This window comes from Pan troglodytes, chromosome 8 (assembly GCF_028858775.2).
Source record: "Pan troglodytes isolate AG18354 chromosome 8, NHGRI_mPanTro3-v2.0_pri, whole genome shotgun sequence".
NCBI classification, from domain to species: domain Eukaryota; kingdom Metazoa; phylum Chordata; class Mammalia; order Primates; family Hominidae; genus Pan; species Pan troglodytes.
In genome coordinates, this window is record NC_072406.2 from 115,517,752 (window position 1) to 115,532,165 (window position 14,414).

Genomic DNA, 14,414 nt, shown 5'->3' on the forward strand with positions numbered 1-14,414 from the left:
TTCTGGCCTTGAGTAAACTTTCTGGCTAATTTTTATTTATTTATTTTATTATTATTTTTTGAGACAGGGTCTCACTCTGTCACCCAGGCTGGAGTGCAGTGGCACGATCATCACTCACTGCAGCCTTGACCTCCTGGGCTCACTCAGGTGATTCTCCTGCCTCAGCCTCCCAAAGTGGTGCATGCCACCATGCTTGGCTAACTCTTTTTTTTTTTTTTCTTGAGACTGAGTCTTACTTCGTCACCCAGGCTGGAGTGCAGTGGCACAGTGTTGGCTCACTGCAACCTCTGCCTCCCCATTTTAAGTGATTCTTGTGCCTCAGCCTCCTGAGTAGCTGGAATTACAGGTACGTACCACCATGCCCGGCTAATTTTTTTTTGAGACGGAGTCTTGCTCTGTCGCCCAGGCTGGAGTGCAGTGGCGCGATCTTGGCTCACTGCAGTCTCCGCCTCTTGGGTTCAAGCGATTCTCCTGCTTCAGCCTCCTGAGTAGCTGGGATTACAGGTGTGTGCCACCACACCCAGCTAATTTTTTGTATTTTTAGTAGAGACGGGGTTTCACTGTGTTAGCCAGGATGGCCTTGATCTCCTGACCTCGTGATCTGCCTGCTGCCTGCTTCGGCCTCCCAAAGAGCTGGGATTATAGGCATCAGCCACCGCTTCCAGCCTAACTTTTTTTTATTAAAACTAGAGATGAGGTTTCGCCATGTTGGCTGGGCTGTCTCAGACTCCTGATCTCAAGTGATCTGCCCACCTCAGACTCCCAAAGTGCTGGGATTACAGGCGTGAGCCATGATCCCCAGCCTATTTTTGTATTGTTTGTTGAGACAGGGTTTCACTATGTGCGCAGGCTGGTCTCTAACTCCTGAGCTCAAGTGATCCACCTGCCTTGGTGTCCCAAAGTGCTGGGATTACCAGTGTGAGCCACCCATACCTGGCTTGAATAAGCTTTGATTTAGTCATACATAGTCCCTATGGGACATTTTGATTTTTCTGCATGCTGCTTGAGTGTGGAAGCCAGTTTGAGTACTTACATACTAAGGATGTGAGTACTCACATACCTGGTTAGCATGTGGAAAGCCTTGATGCCTGGAAGGTCTGCTCTAGGGTGCTCCTGTGTGCCTCCTCCTGCTCACCCTGCCCTTCCTTTTGTCTAGGTGAGGGCCTGCATCCTTTGCGTCCATCCTCGAACCAGAGTTGTGCGCCTGAGCCTGCGCCCCATCTTCCTACAGCCTGGACGCCCACTCACCCGACTCTCTTGCCAGAACCTTGGAGCAGTGCTGGATGATGTTCCTGTCCAGGGTTTTTTCAAAAAGGCTGGGGCCACCTTTAGGCTGAAGGATGGGGTTCTGGCCTATGCCCGGGTAAGGAGGCCTCTTTGTTTGGTCAGGGATCTTATCACTGGAAGGACTTCTGGAGCACAGGGGGCCATTTCTGCTTCTTTCATTCCTTGATGCTAGCTTAAAATTTTTGGATATTGTAGTTCTAATTCCTGTTCATAGTGATTAGAACAATGTCTATTGACTGTATTAGGATGCCTTAGAACCAGCTTGCCATATCTGATACTTGGTTAATAGTTAAGTATAAGGATGAGTTAGGATCCAGACCAGGGCCCAGCAGAGTTTTTCTTAAAGGGCTATGTCATAAATACTTTAGGCTGTGGGCCCTGTGGTCTCTGTCCTAATTGTTCAACGCTGCTGTTATGGCATGAAAGCAGCCATAGACAGTACGTAAATGAACAGATGGCTGTATTCCAATACAACTTCTATTTACAAAAACAGGCACTAGGCACAGTTGACTGACCTGTGTTCTGGACTTTCCCTGACCTTGCTGAAATTCTGTGATGATAAAGAGCAGTTTTTTAGTGTGGAGAATTACTTAACCAGGCAATCAAAGTACTGTTTTTATGGTACATGATAAGTGTTGAGTCCTCTCTATGGGCTGTAAGGTCTCATTGGCTCAGACCTGTTGTCCCTGGCTTATCCTCAATCACTTGGTACTTTGCAGCTCAGCCATCTCTCTGATTCTAAGAACGTCTTCAATCCTGAGGCCTTCAAGCCAGGGAACACTCACAAGTGTAGAATTATTGACTACAGCCAAATGGATGAACTGGCCTTGCTCTCTCTACGAACGTAAGTCTGTCATTAACAGGTAGGGGTGTAGAGATATGCACCTGTACATGTTCATATTCCGTTTCTCCTGGCTGTGCTTGGGAAGGGTTTTCTTTCTTGCCAGCATGCCTGTGGTAGCCCTGAATTTTAGGCAACCTCTGCCCTAGTTTATTTAATTCTGTGTTTTCTCCTTGTCCTAGGTCTATTATTGAAGCTCAGTACCTTAGATATCATGACATCGAACCTGGGGCAGTGGTAAAGGTAAGACCTCAAGCATATAATTAGGTACTCCCTCACCATCAGGCGTTCTTTAGTTCACGCACAGGTGACTGTCAGCCCGTTAGTCCTCATGTTAACACATTGAATGTCATGTTCCTTGCTTCTGCCTGCTGACTAGAATTTCTTTCTCTTTCTTTGGGTAACTCATAGTTAATTTCAAGGTAAGATCTTACTAGCACCACCCAGCTACACAAAGGCAGTAGATCATAAATCCTGAGATTTGGGATTTGATGGTGGTTAGTAGACCTGATCAAAAGTTAGTCCTGTGATTATGGATCTACCTGGGATATTAGTGAGAAGCCAGTTCCAGGTACCTGTCCTGTCCGACCATTTGGCTCTAATCGAGCAGCTCCCTTTATATGTAGAGTTTATTCCTTAGGAGACCTTGACATAGTCCCTTCCTTTGGGGAATGTATTTTAAGGCACACAGAAAGCACATGCTCACACAGAAAGATGTGAAGGCTCCCATAAATAAAGCTGACAGAATAATCCAGCTCATTGTGGGGTGTGTGCTTCACCCATGTGCCATCTGGAATAACAGGCACAGTTAGCCCAGGAAGTTGGCTGTGAAGGGGAGGTGTGACATGCCTTGTTGTAAGAGGGGGGGGGGAAAGGCCATTCTTGAGACATTGTGGCAGCTTATCTTTGGATTCTCTAGGGCACAGTGCTAACCATAAAGTCATATGGGATGCTGGTGAAGGTGGGCGAGCAGATGAGGGGCCTGGTACCTCCCATGCACCTGGCTGACATCCTGATGAAGAATCCAGAGAAGAAGTACCACATCGGGGATGAGGTCAAGTGCCGGGTGAGCCTCCTGAAGGGTCTCTTGGGGTTTTGGCTAGATGGGAAGAAAGCAGTTCTCAACTGAAGTTTCTGCCTTTTTCCACAAAGTGAGTGTGTAATGTCTGTAGTGTGTCTTGTGCTGTACCTGGCATTGGGAAGAGAAAAGTGAGTCCCCGTTTTGTGTAGTTTAATTGGGAGTTAAAATATTCATACGTGACGAGAGAGCAAGCCAGCCTGTGATCTTTTGCCATGTGGCTTGGTGCAGGTTGTGTGCTGTGGTCACACCTGAGAAAGGGGAGGTGAGGGTGGGCTGGAGCAGCCAGAATTGTTGACGTTATCAGTAGCGACTGCCACGAACAGGACTGTCACGAACAGGTATTCCGTGCCAGTTTCTATGCTAGGCATGTGACAAGCATTATTTCATTTAATCCTTGAAACAACCCTAACAATTAAGCACTATTATCTTCATTTTGCGGGTGGGGAAATTAAAGCTTAGGAAAGCCAACCGTCTTGCCCAGAGTCACACAGCTAATACATGGCAGAACAATTCAGCTCTGTATGACAATAATGTTTTCTAGATTTCTGGCAGAGGTGGAACTTGAAAGGATAGGTAGGATTTGGAAGGTTGGGGAGAGCAAAGCTTGTGTTCCAGGCACAGAAATAGCCCTGGCAAAGCTGCCAAAACGTGGGTGATTTATGACAAAGGCTCGAATCCGAAGGAAAGCTTCATAGGGTTGTGAAGATTCAACATGATGATGCACACAAGAGTGCTCCACGGGCAGGCACTCAGCATGTTAGATTTTCCTGTATTCAGTTTATCTCATCGTTATTGACTCAGCAGAGGTAATGATTGCCCATTGGTGCAAAATTTTACAGTAGTGGGATCAAGGGTTAAAAATAGTTTTTCTGTCTTTAAGGAGATGACCTTCTGAAGGGGTGAAAGACAGTTGCATCTCCATCTTATTTCATAGCTAATAAACGGCAGTACTAAGGTGGTAAATTGGTTCATCATTGGTTCTGTTAGACTAGATGCAAAGCCCACTAGGAAGGAGCCAAGATGGTGTAGAAGTTAGTGTAACCAAGACTCCATAGAGGTGCTGTAAGATAATTAATGTTGCTTCATGGTCAGGAGAGGGTAGTTTGCAGCAATTTATGGGAGGAATTACATTTGAAATAGTGATTTGTATGCTCCAGATTGTCATACAGCAGGAAGAATCTGCCACTGAGATGATTAGAGGAAAAGCTATAGCAGGTTCTTGGGGAATGGCCCCGTGGCTTTTGGGTTTAAGAGGTTGCAGAGACCAGCTCAGTGGCTCTCATGATAACAGATAACTTGATGACAGCCTGTGTCCCTCCCCTAGGTTTTGCTTTGTGACCCTGAAGCCAAGAAGCTGATGATGACCCTGAAAAAAACCCTGATTGAGTCCAAACTACCTGTCATTAACTGCTATGCCGATGCCAAGCCTGGTCTGCAGACACATGGCTTCATCATCAGGGTCAAGGACTATGGCTGCATTGTGAAGTTCTACAACAGTGTGCAGGGACTGGTGCCCAAGCATGAGCTCAGTACTGAGTATATCCCTGACCCGGAGAGAGTTTTTTACACTGGCCAGGTAACCCTTCCCCTAGACAGGTCCCCTTTACCCTTGGTGACCCCACAAACACAAATATGAAGGAGCAGTAAGTAGTGGGGCTGCCTTTAGGAGGCTGAGGAAGAGAGCACATGGGGCAGTGGGTGTGAGCCGGCGAAATGGAGGAGACGGGGAACAGAACAGAGAGAAAGCCTCAGCGGGGTTCAGCAGAAGCTGGCAAGCTGATGGATCTCAGGCACGCATGGAAGAGTCTTTACTTGTAATAAACCTGTGTAATAAACCTTGTATTACAAGTCTTTACTTGTAATAAACCTGTGCCTCTCATATCAGAAATTGTTTTGAGGTCACTGTCACCACACGGGGGCAGTGCTGTAAAACTAGTAAGTCTTGGTATCACTAGGAAAAGCAATTTTTTATTCCTTTAAACGACTTTAAACAGATAGATAATAATTGTACATATTTATGGGGTACAATGTGATATTTCTTTTTTCTTTTCCTTTTTTTTTTTGAGACAGAGTTTCCTCTGTCACCCAGGCTGGAGTGCAATGGCGTGATCTCAGCTCACTGCAACCTCCACCTCCCAGGCTCAAGTGATTCTTGTGCTTCAGCCACCCAAGTAGCTGGGACTACAGGCACGTGCTGGCATGCCCGGCTAATTTTTGTATTTTTAGTAGAGATGGGATTTTGCCATGTTGGCCAGGCTGGTCTCGAACTCCTGGCTTCAAGTGATCAGCCTGCCTTGGCCTTTCAAAGTGCTGGAATTACAGGCCTGAGCCACTAAGCCTGGCCACCATGTGATATTTCAATACATGCTTACAATGTGTAACGATCAAACCAGGGTAATTAGCATCTCCATCACCTCAAAAAGAAAAATAATTTTTAAGACTTGGATTGTACAAAAAAAGTTACTTATGTCTTCCATTTATCCCAAAGGCTGCCGTGGGGGATTGTGTAGCTCTCAGTGCACTTCTTCTTTTCACTGCCTCCTGATCTGATCCAGAGGCTCAGTAGATCTCTCAAGGCCTCTGCAGCAGTAGTGGAGGGCACGTTGCAGGGCCTGCAAGGCTTGCTGGGAGGAGTTGGCCAAGCCTGTGTGGTTTCTTGCCAGGTGGTGAAGGTTGTCGTATTGAACTGTGAGCCATCCAAAGAGAGGATGCTTTTATCCTTCAAGCTGTCGAGTGATCCAGAGCCGAAGAAAGAGCCTGCAGGACACAGTCAGAAGAAAGGAAAAGCCATTAACACTGGGCAGGTACGTGGACTTCTCTGGACAAGCTATTTTATGTTACAGTGGCAGAGAGCAGGGAACCACTAACACATGGCATATTGGAACCCACGAAGCGGAAAGATAGAGGTAGCTAGATAAGATTTTGGGGCTAGAGGGGTTCATACGCATTCCTTCCTGTGTGTCAGAACAAATGGAAGCTGTCCATGAAAGTCCTGTTACAGTGAGGCTTTTCAGCAGTGGGCTGCTGACCTCTTTCCTCTCGGGTCCCTAGGGCCAGCCTGCAGTTCTGGCTTTCCTGGGGCTCCGTGGAGGGACTTGAGAGAGGAGTGCGATGGGTCCACCCATGAGTCCTGGTGAATGTGCACGTACATGCATGCTGGGTGGTTGGGGTGGTGGGTGGGGTTTGGAAGAAAGCTGCCTCTTAGAGATCCTTGGTGCCGGAGTTTAATGCCTCCAAGCCCTGCCTAATCCAGACCAGGTTGTTCTCTGTTCATGACAAGTGCTATTTTTGTCTTTCTCTTCCCTGGGTAGTTGGTAGATGTGAAGGTTTTAGAGAAGACCAAAGATGGGCTGGAGGTGGCTGTCCTGCCCCACAACATCCGTGCTTTCCTCCCCACATCTCATCTGTCGGACCACGTTGCCAACGGCCCATTGTTACATCATTGGCTCCAGGCAGGTGACATCCTTCACCGAGTCCTGTGTCTGAGCCAGAGCGAGGGGCGCGTTGTATCCTTGACTGGTATCTGTGGAGCAGAGGAAGGTGGGGGGCCATGGGTGCTTGGATGGGAAATTCTGGGGAAATTAGACAGCTATTTGACCTCAGAAATATCTCCACAAAACCAAACCAGTGATGAAGCCTGTGCTATGGAAAGTAAGAGCAGGCCTGAGTAAATGCTGCCAGCAGATGCTGGTGGTCAGGGCGGAGTAGCCTGAAAGGTTGCAGAGAGGGGGACTCTCGGAGGCTGGAGAAGGAGGCCCAGTGGGGTGCTTGGGAGCACATCTAGTTTTCTTGGGGCTTTCAGTGCCTGCCCCTTGGGTTAGAACCAATAATAAGGTGGCTTCTGTCCCCCTTTCCTCTTTTTTTTTTTTCCCCTATGCCTTCTCCCCTCGGGGCTATAGGCTCAGGAATATTCCCTTTGGTCTTTGCATGGGTGCTTTGAAGGAGCTTCTCACAGAATGTAAAGTTCATTCTCCTGGGAGTAAAAATGGGCAGAGGAGGGAAAATGAGTTCATCAGTGTAAAGAGGGAGTAGTAGAGGATTGTGTGATGGCTGATCCAGCTGCCAGACCAGGGGGATGAGCCATCCCTTTTTGGTGTCCTCTAGTAATCTGCAGATTAGTGAATCGGGAATGGAATAAAACCGTGATTCTCAGCTGTAGTGTGCAGTTGGGCCATGCAGATGGCTGGGCCACACCAAAGTTTCTAATTGAGTAGGTCTAGGTGGTGCTTGAGAACTTGCATTTCTCCTAAGTTTCAGGTGATGTTGATGCTGCTGGTCTGCACACTTAGAGAATCGCTGTAGGAGCAGAGATCAGCCTGCAGTTCTGTCTTTCTCTGTGGAGAAAGGAGATGGGAGAGATGGACATTTCATCTGCCCTTTCTGGAACATTCCTTGATGAAGTACCACTAGCTTCTTTGCAGGAAGCCAGCCTTGGTCTCCACAGTAGAAGGTGGCCAGGATCCCAAGAACTTCTCAGAAATCCATCCTGGAATGCTGCTCATTGGTTTTGTGAAGAGCATCAAGGACTATGGCGTGTTCATCCAGTTCCCCTCAGGTCTTAGCGGACTGGCCCCAAAAGCTGTAAGTTCAACTCCATGTACAAGGGCTTTGAGGAGAGATACAAGGTCACAGAACCTGAGGGCGGGTGGGGAGGAGTAGGATACTTTATTCTTTTTTTTTTTGAGACAGTCTTGTTCTGTCGCCCAGGCTGGCTTGCAGTGGTGTGATGTCTGCTCGCTGTAACCTCCGCCTCCTGGGTTCAAGCGATTTTCCTGCTTCTGCTTTCCAAGTAGCTGGGATTACACGTGCCCACCAACATGCCAGGCTTTTTTTTTTTTTTTTTTTTTTTTGAGTAGTAGAGACAGAGTTTTACCATGTTGGCCAGGCTGGTCTTGAACTCCTGACCTTAAGTGATCCACCTGCCTCGGCCTCCCAAAGTGCTGCGATTACAGGTGTGAGCCACCGCACCTGGCCAAGGATACTTTACTCTTTTGAAAGATTTTCAGGGGTACCTCTTAAGGTGTGTGTGACATAAAGGCACCTGGGAGGGGTGAGTGCAGCTGAGCTTTTGGCCCATGTTCCTCTCGCCCAGCTGTGTGACCATCTGGAGGAAGGGACACCTTTCCCACTCCACACTACACATTGAAGGCCTTAGTCTCCAGTGTGAAGATGACTGCACTTGTTTTTATTCTCTCAGCACATTTAGACAGGGAAATTGATCATCCTGAGCTACTGAGTACAGGTTTTGCAGACTTCCGAGGTTTTTGAGGTGTTAAGGGACCAGAATGTCCTTGAAATTATTACCTCCCCCACCCCCATGTCATTGAGTCCTGCACTTTCAGATGGGAACAATCCCAGCAGTCCCCTAGCAGAGCCTCCTGGTGTGCCTGGCATGTCAGCCGAGGCCTATTGAGGGGATGGGACTCACCAAAGTCATGGAAGACAGCGGGCAAATGGCGTGCAGCTGATTGCTGCTGCAGATCATTCATCAGTATTTCTTCCCCTCTGTAGGCCTGTCTCCCTGGTGTTTTGCCTGGGAAAATCTCATTTGCATCCCCTGCCAGAAACATTTTAAAAATGGGAGCAGAGAGGAGGGCCCCAGAAACAAGCCCAGTGAGGGGCAGAGGGTTCCCGTGGGTTGTTAGGGGTGAGGACAGCCCTGGTGTCTGCCTGGCTTGCTGTGAATGTGCCTTCTTGACTGGGTGCCCTCTCCTGGAGGCTCTGTTTTTTTTGTTGTTGTTTGTTTTTGTTTTTGTTTTTTTTTTTGAGATGGAGTCTCACTCTGTCGCCCAGGCTGGAGTGCAGTGGCGCAATCTCGGCTTACAGCAACCTCTGCCTCCTGGATTCAAGTGATTCTCCTGCCCCAGCCTCCTGAGTAGCTGGAATTGCAGGTGCATGCCACCACTCCTGGCTAATTTTTGTATTTTTAGTAGAGTCAGGGTTTCACCATGTTGGTCAGGCTGGTCTGGAACTCCTGACCTCATGATCTGCCCGCCTCGGCCTCCCGAAGTGCTGGGATTACAGGCATGAGCCACTGCTCCCAGCCAATCCGGAGGCTCTGTTTTTATGGAAGGGAAGTAGAGCTGTGTTCAGAGAGGGCTTGGGGGAGCTTCCTGGGCCCCATTTCCCCCTACTCACGTACCCCTTTCCAGGGACATCAAGTGGGTTGTCTTAATGAAGACCTTTCCTCTTCTCATCTCCTGCCTGTTCTTCTGTTCAGATCATGAGTGACAAATTTGTGACCTCCACAAGTGACCACTTTGTTGAGGGCCAGACAGTAGCGGCAAAGGTGACCAATGTGGATGAGGAGAAGCAGCGGATGCTGCTGTCACTGCGGCTGTCTGACTGTGGTCTGGGGGACTTGGCCATCACCAGCCTCCTCCTCCTGAATCAGTGCCTGGAGGAGCTGCAGGGCGTGCGCAGCCTTATGAGCAACCGAGGTGGGGCACCTGTGGGGCAGGGGAGGTGGGGCAGGGGAGGTGGGCCAGGGGTGGGAGTATGTGTTGTAAATTACACCTGTTGTTAGGTGAGTTGTTGGGCTTCCCAGAACATAAGAAAAAAAAATTTGGGTTAACTTTTTTTTTAATGGAAGTATGACCTGCATAAAGTGCACAATTTTATTATTATTATTATTATTATTATTATTATTGAGACCAAGTTGCACTCTGTCGCCTGGGATGGAGTGTGGTGGTGCGATCTTGGCTCACTGCAACTTCCATCTCCCAGGTTCAAGCGATTCTCCTTCCTCAGCCTCCGGAGTAGCTAGGATTACAGGCATCTGCCACCATGTCTGGCTAATTTTTGTATTTTTAGAGAAGACAGGGTTTCGCCATGTTGGCCAGGCTGGTCTCGAACTCCTGACCTCAAGTGATCCACCCGCCCTGGCCTCCCAAAGTGCTGGGATTACAGGTGTGAGCCACTGCGCCCGGCCAAAGTGCACAGTTATTATGTGTGCAGCTCAGTAAATGTTTATATTACACCCCTTTAAGATAAAGGTCATTACGAGCATCCTAGATGTCCCCTTCTCCCCACTGCCAGTCCAGAGTCAAAATTTCCCTTAGTTCTGTGGCTTATATTTGCATTTGTTGGGAATTCACTCGCCTTTTCACCTTTCATTCCTTTATTCAGCAGATGAAATGGAACTGGGACCTGCCAGGCTTTGTGAGGGGTTATTATTCTGACCCTCTTAGACTTTGAACCATTGTGTGGGGTTGTTGTAACTTTAATGGAATTTCATAGCAGGAGGCTTGAGAGGGGACAGTGAAAATTCAGAAACCAAAGGAAAGCCTGTCTTCCTGGTATTTGTTGGCTACTCCCATGAATTATGGTCAGGTAGGATTATTAGCAAGGGGCTTAGGTCTGTCTGCTTGTGACAAGAGTTTTCATGGATACTGAACATTTTTGCAAAAAGTGATTTTACCTTGTCAGTGGTTCCAGTGCTCCACTGTCCTCCGTGGTGATAGCACACTGCCAGAGGAAAAGAACAGTGAGAGTTCTTTCATGGTACTAATCCGTGTTTCTTTTGGATCTCTGGCAGACTCTGTGTTGATCCAGACGCTGGCCGAGATGACCCCAGGAATGTTCCTTGACCTAGTGGTGCGGGAGGTGTTGGAAGATGGCTCTGTGGTATTCAGTGGGGGTCCAGTGCCCGACCTGGTCCTGAAAGCCAGCAGATACCATCGCGCAGGTGAGTGCTTCTGTCTTACCCATTGTGGTTGGTGGGAGGACCCTTTGTCCATTGCTCCCTCTCCTGGATATAGAATTTCTAAATACTTACGGTAGGTGAGTTGATTCGGTAGAGATTTTTGGCATGCCTATCTTGTGTGAATGCAAAGGCTTAGGTATGAATCCTTTAATTGTTACAATTGGGTAAATCTAGATTTTTATATATTAGGTTACATAAATTAAGGCCTACCTGAACTTGAACTATGAGAGGTAGACCCTTGATTTCCCTAATTATGGCCCGTAGGGACCCAGGACATGTGTCCTCTTTGCTTTTTTGGATCTAAGGGGTAGCAGCTACATGTGAGAGGTGCTGCTCTCCCTTCACCCTGTTCCAGAAGGATAATCACACTGTGGTTCTGCACTGCAGGGCAGGAGGTGGAATCTGGGCAGAAAAAGAAGGTTGTTATCTTAAATGTTGATCTTTTGAAGTTGGAAGTGCACGTTTCCCTTCACCAGGACTTGGTGAATAGAAAAGCTAGAAAGGTAAGCTTGCTCCTGACTTCCATTTCCATGGTTTCACATGATGCACCCTTCAACCCCACTCCAGTTCAGGGATTCCAACTCAGATGCCTGTAGCAAGGGTAGCCCTATGTCTGGATGGATCCAGGACACCCCCGGTTTAGACCTCTTGTCCTAGTGTGGTTCATAGTGCTGACTTCTGTTCTGGTTCCGGTGATAAGTTACATGGGCACTCCATCTTTAGGGCCAGACAGATAAATAGTGTGCAGGAGTGGAGCTGGCTGTGTGGGTAGGGAGTGGCTGGCCTTGGACTCTGACGAGCTGGAGAGTGCATGCCCAGCCCCCGTGGGGCTGAGACTGTTCAGTCCCGCCCAATTGTTGCCGGGTGGGAATCTGGGGCTACTGCTGCTAAATCTTTGATTTTTAAGAGAAGGCAGAATTTGGATTTTTATTTGAAATAAAAGCTGAAAATGTTGGAAACTTATTTTTTTAAAAACATCCCATGAGCCAAACAGCATGTCTGTGGGCAGTTCAGACCTCCAAGCTGTGCGTCCACACCCTCGCCTGCCTTGTCTTCTGGACACTTTTGTGTGACATAAGAATGGGTTTGAGGGAAAAATTATTATTTTTCTCTGGGTGATGAATATATTTGGTTATTGTCTAAAGCACTTATTAGGCACCTAGTTGCACAGAGTATGGTGCAGTATAGATATAATCCTTAATTTCCAGTTGCTTACAATATTAAGAGTTTAGGACAGAGAGAGAATGGAAAGCAATACTAACCTCTCATTCAGTTTTCTAGCAGGACCCTGTACCATTTTATCACCTAAGGGAAGCTTGGGCATATAAGAGCATGAGCACAATTTGGATTTTGAGGAAAGAGAGGCTAGGTGCCTTGCACACAATAAGCTCTCAGTAATGACTCTATTCATTGCTTGGGTTGAAGAGTGATTAATTGGGGGTGGGGGAGCTGCAGGACAGATTCAGGAACCACAGTGTCTCTAAGCTGAGAGAGCTGTTAGAGGTTGCAAGGCTGTGCCTCAGAATTATCTCAATAACTTGTAAAATTCAGATTTACTAGATCTAGGATAGGGTCTTGCAATTTAAATTCAAAGCAAAGCAAAAACCAAGCCAAGGTAATTCAGAGGCAGCCCCATGAGTTTAGTGTACAGGAGAGGAAAGCTAGGTCCAGGGAGTGAAGGCTAGTCTGTTCCAGCTCAGACCAGCCTTGAGTTCCCTAGCCTTGGGACCCCAGAGGGTTTCCTCAGCCACACCCTGCCCAGTGGGGCCATGAGTGAGTGACCATACTGTGTAAGGAAAGCAGGGATGGTGGCTTTTCTCTCTTCTAGCTGAGGAAAGGCAGCGAACACCAGGCGGTTGTGCAGCACTTGGAGAAGTCCTTTGCCATTGCCTCCTTGGTAGAGACGGGCCACCTGGCAGCTTTCTCCCTGACCTCTCACCTCAACGACACCTTCCGCTTTGACTCAGAGAAATTACAGGTGGGACAGGGTGTCTCCCTAACCCTCAAGACCACAGAACCAGGAGTGACTGGCCTTCTTTTGGCTGTGGAGGGGCCGGCTGCCAAGAGGACCATGAGGCCGACCCGGAAGGACTCTGAGACAGTTGATGAGGATGAAGAAGTGGATCCAGCTCTGACTGTAGGGACCATAAAGAAGCACACCCTCTCCATCGGGGACATGGTCACAGGGACTGTCAAGTCCATTAAGCCTACCCATGTGGTTGTGACTCTGGAAGATGGCATTATTGGCTGTATCCATGCCTCCCACATTCTAGATGATGTTCCAGAGGGCACCTCTCCTACTACCAAGCTGAAGGTTGGGAAGACGGTCACTGCCCGAGTGATTGGCGGGCGAGACATGAAGACATTCAAGTATGGAGGCTCTGGGGGTGGGCTGGCTTCGAGGGAGATTGTTGTTGTTGTGGGAGGACTGGGAAAGTAGGTGGGCTCCAAAAAGTTGCATGTAAGTCAGATTCTCTTTTAGTTAACGAAAGGCATTCACCAAAGAATTATTTTGCAAGATTCTTTTCTTTTTCTTTTTTTTGAGACGGAGTCTCACTCTGTTGCCCAGGCTGAAGTGCAGTGGTGTGATCTCGCCTCACTGCAAGCTCCGCCTCCTGGGTTCACAACATTCTCCTGCCTCAGCCTCCCAAGTAGCTGGGACTACAGGCACCCACCACCACGCCTGGCTAACTTTTTGTGTTTTTAATAGAGATGGGGTTTCACTGTGTTAGCCAGGATGGTCTCAATCTCCTGACCTTGTGATTTGCTCACCTCCACCTCCCAAAGTGCTGGGATTACAGTGCATGATTCTTTTTAAAAATATGGAATATATGGTGTGGTTGTTAAGAACATGGGTTTGGAGTCAGACCCGGGTTTGAATTCTAGATTAACTGTGACCATGTGGCAGTAGCTACTTAAGTCCAAATTTTATTTTCTTAATTTGTAACGTGAGAGTCATGGTAGCGACTACTTTGTAGGGCCATGGTGAAGACTGAAAGAGAGAACGTGTAGTCTATTCTTTGCCTAGTGGGTTGCTGGCCTCAGTTACTGCGCTGTATACATCTGCAGTTGTCATTCTCCACCTCCCACTTTAATTATCCTCATTTACTTTAAATCTAGTGCCACATGTTACTGTAGCAGAAATTCTTGCTATAACAAGAACAGCAAAAAAAGAATTCAAAGTCTGGCCAATAATTTGCATATTAATTTCAGTAGCTAACTGTGGGGTCTTCAGTAAGTCATTTATCCTCTAAATAAAGACCTCAGTTTCCTTATTTTTAGAACGAAAGAATTGGAGTATATAGACTGTAAGGAAAATTGTTTTCAGGATCTGATATGACAATCCTAAAAGATCAGGCCAGGCACGGTGGCTCACGCCTGTAATTCCAGCACTTTGGGAGGCTGAGGTGGGTGGATCACCTGAGATCAGGAGTTCAAGACTAGCCTGGCCAACATGGTGAAACCCCGTCTACTGAAAAAACAAAAATTAGCCGGGCACA

At 47.7% G+C, this 14,414-nt stretch overlaps 1 protein-coding gene across 5 annotated transcripts in view; it reads left to right on the plus strand.

Moving 5' to 3' along the window:
• PDCD11 (programmed cell death 11) overlaps nt 1-14,414 on the plus strand; it is a 49,393-nt gene that overhangs the window by 15,384 nt on the left and 19,595 nt on the right. For all 5 annotated transcript variants that reach the window (XM_009459191.4, XM_508013.7, XM_016919270.3 and 2 more), the window contains 12 exons: nt 1,157-1,363; nt 2,007-2,131; nt 2,311-2,371; nt 3,048-3,194; nt 4,534-4,785; nt 5,873-6,013; nt 6,521-6,715; nt 7,620-7,790; nt 9,430-9,649; nt 10,747-10,896; nt 11,302-11,417; nt 12,743-13,284. In XM_009459191.4, the coding sequence (XP_009457466.2) occupies nt 1,157-1,363; nt 2,007-2,131; nt 2,311-2,371; nt 3,048-3,194; nt 4,534-4,785; nt 5,873-6,013; nt 6,521-6,715; nt 7,620-7,790; nt 9,430-9,649; nt 10,747-10,896; nt 11,302-11,417; nt 12,743-13,284 (2,327 nt within the window). The remainder of the gene's footprint in view (nt 1-1,156; nt 1,364-2,006; nt 2,132-2,310; nt 2,372-3,047; nt 3,195-4,533; nt 4,786-5,872; nt 6,014-6,520; nt 6,716-7,619; nt 7,791-9,429; nt 9,650-10,746; nt 10,897-11,301; nt 11,418-12,742; nt 13,285-14,414) is intronic.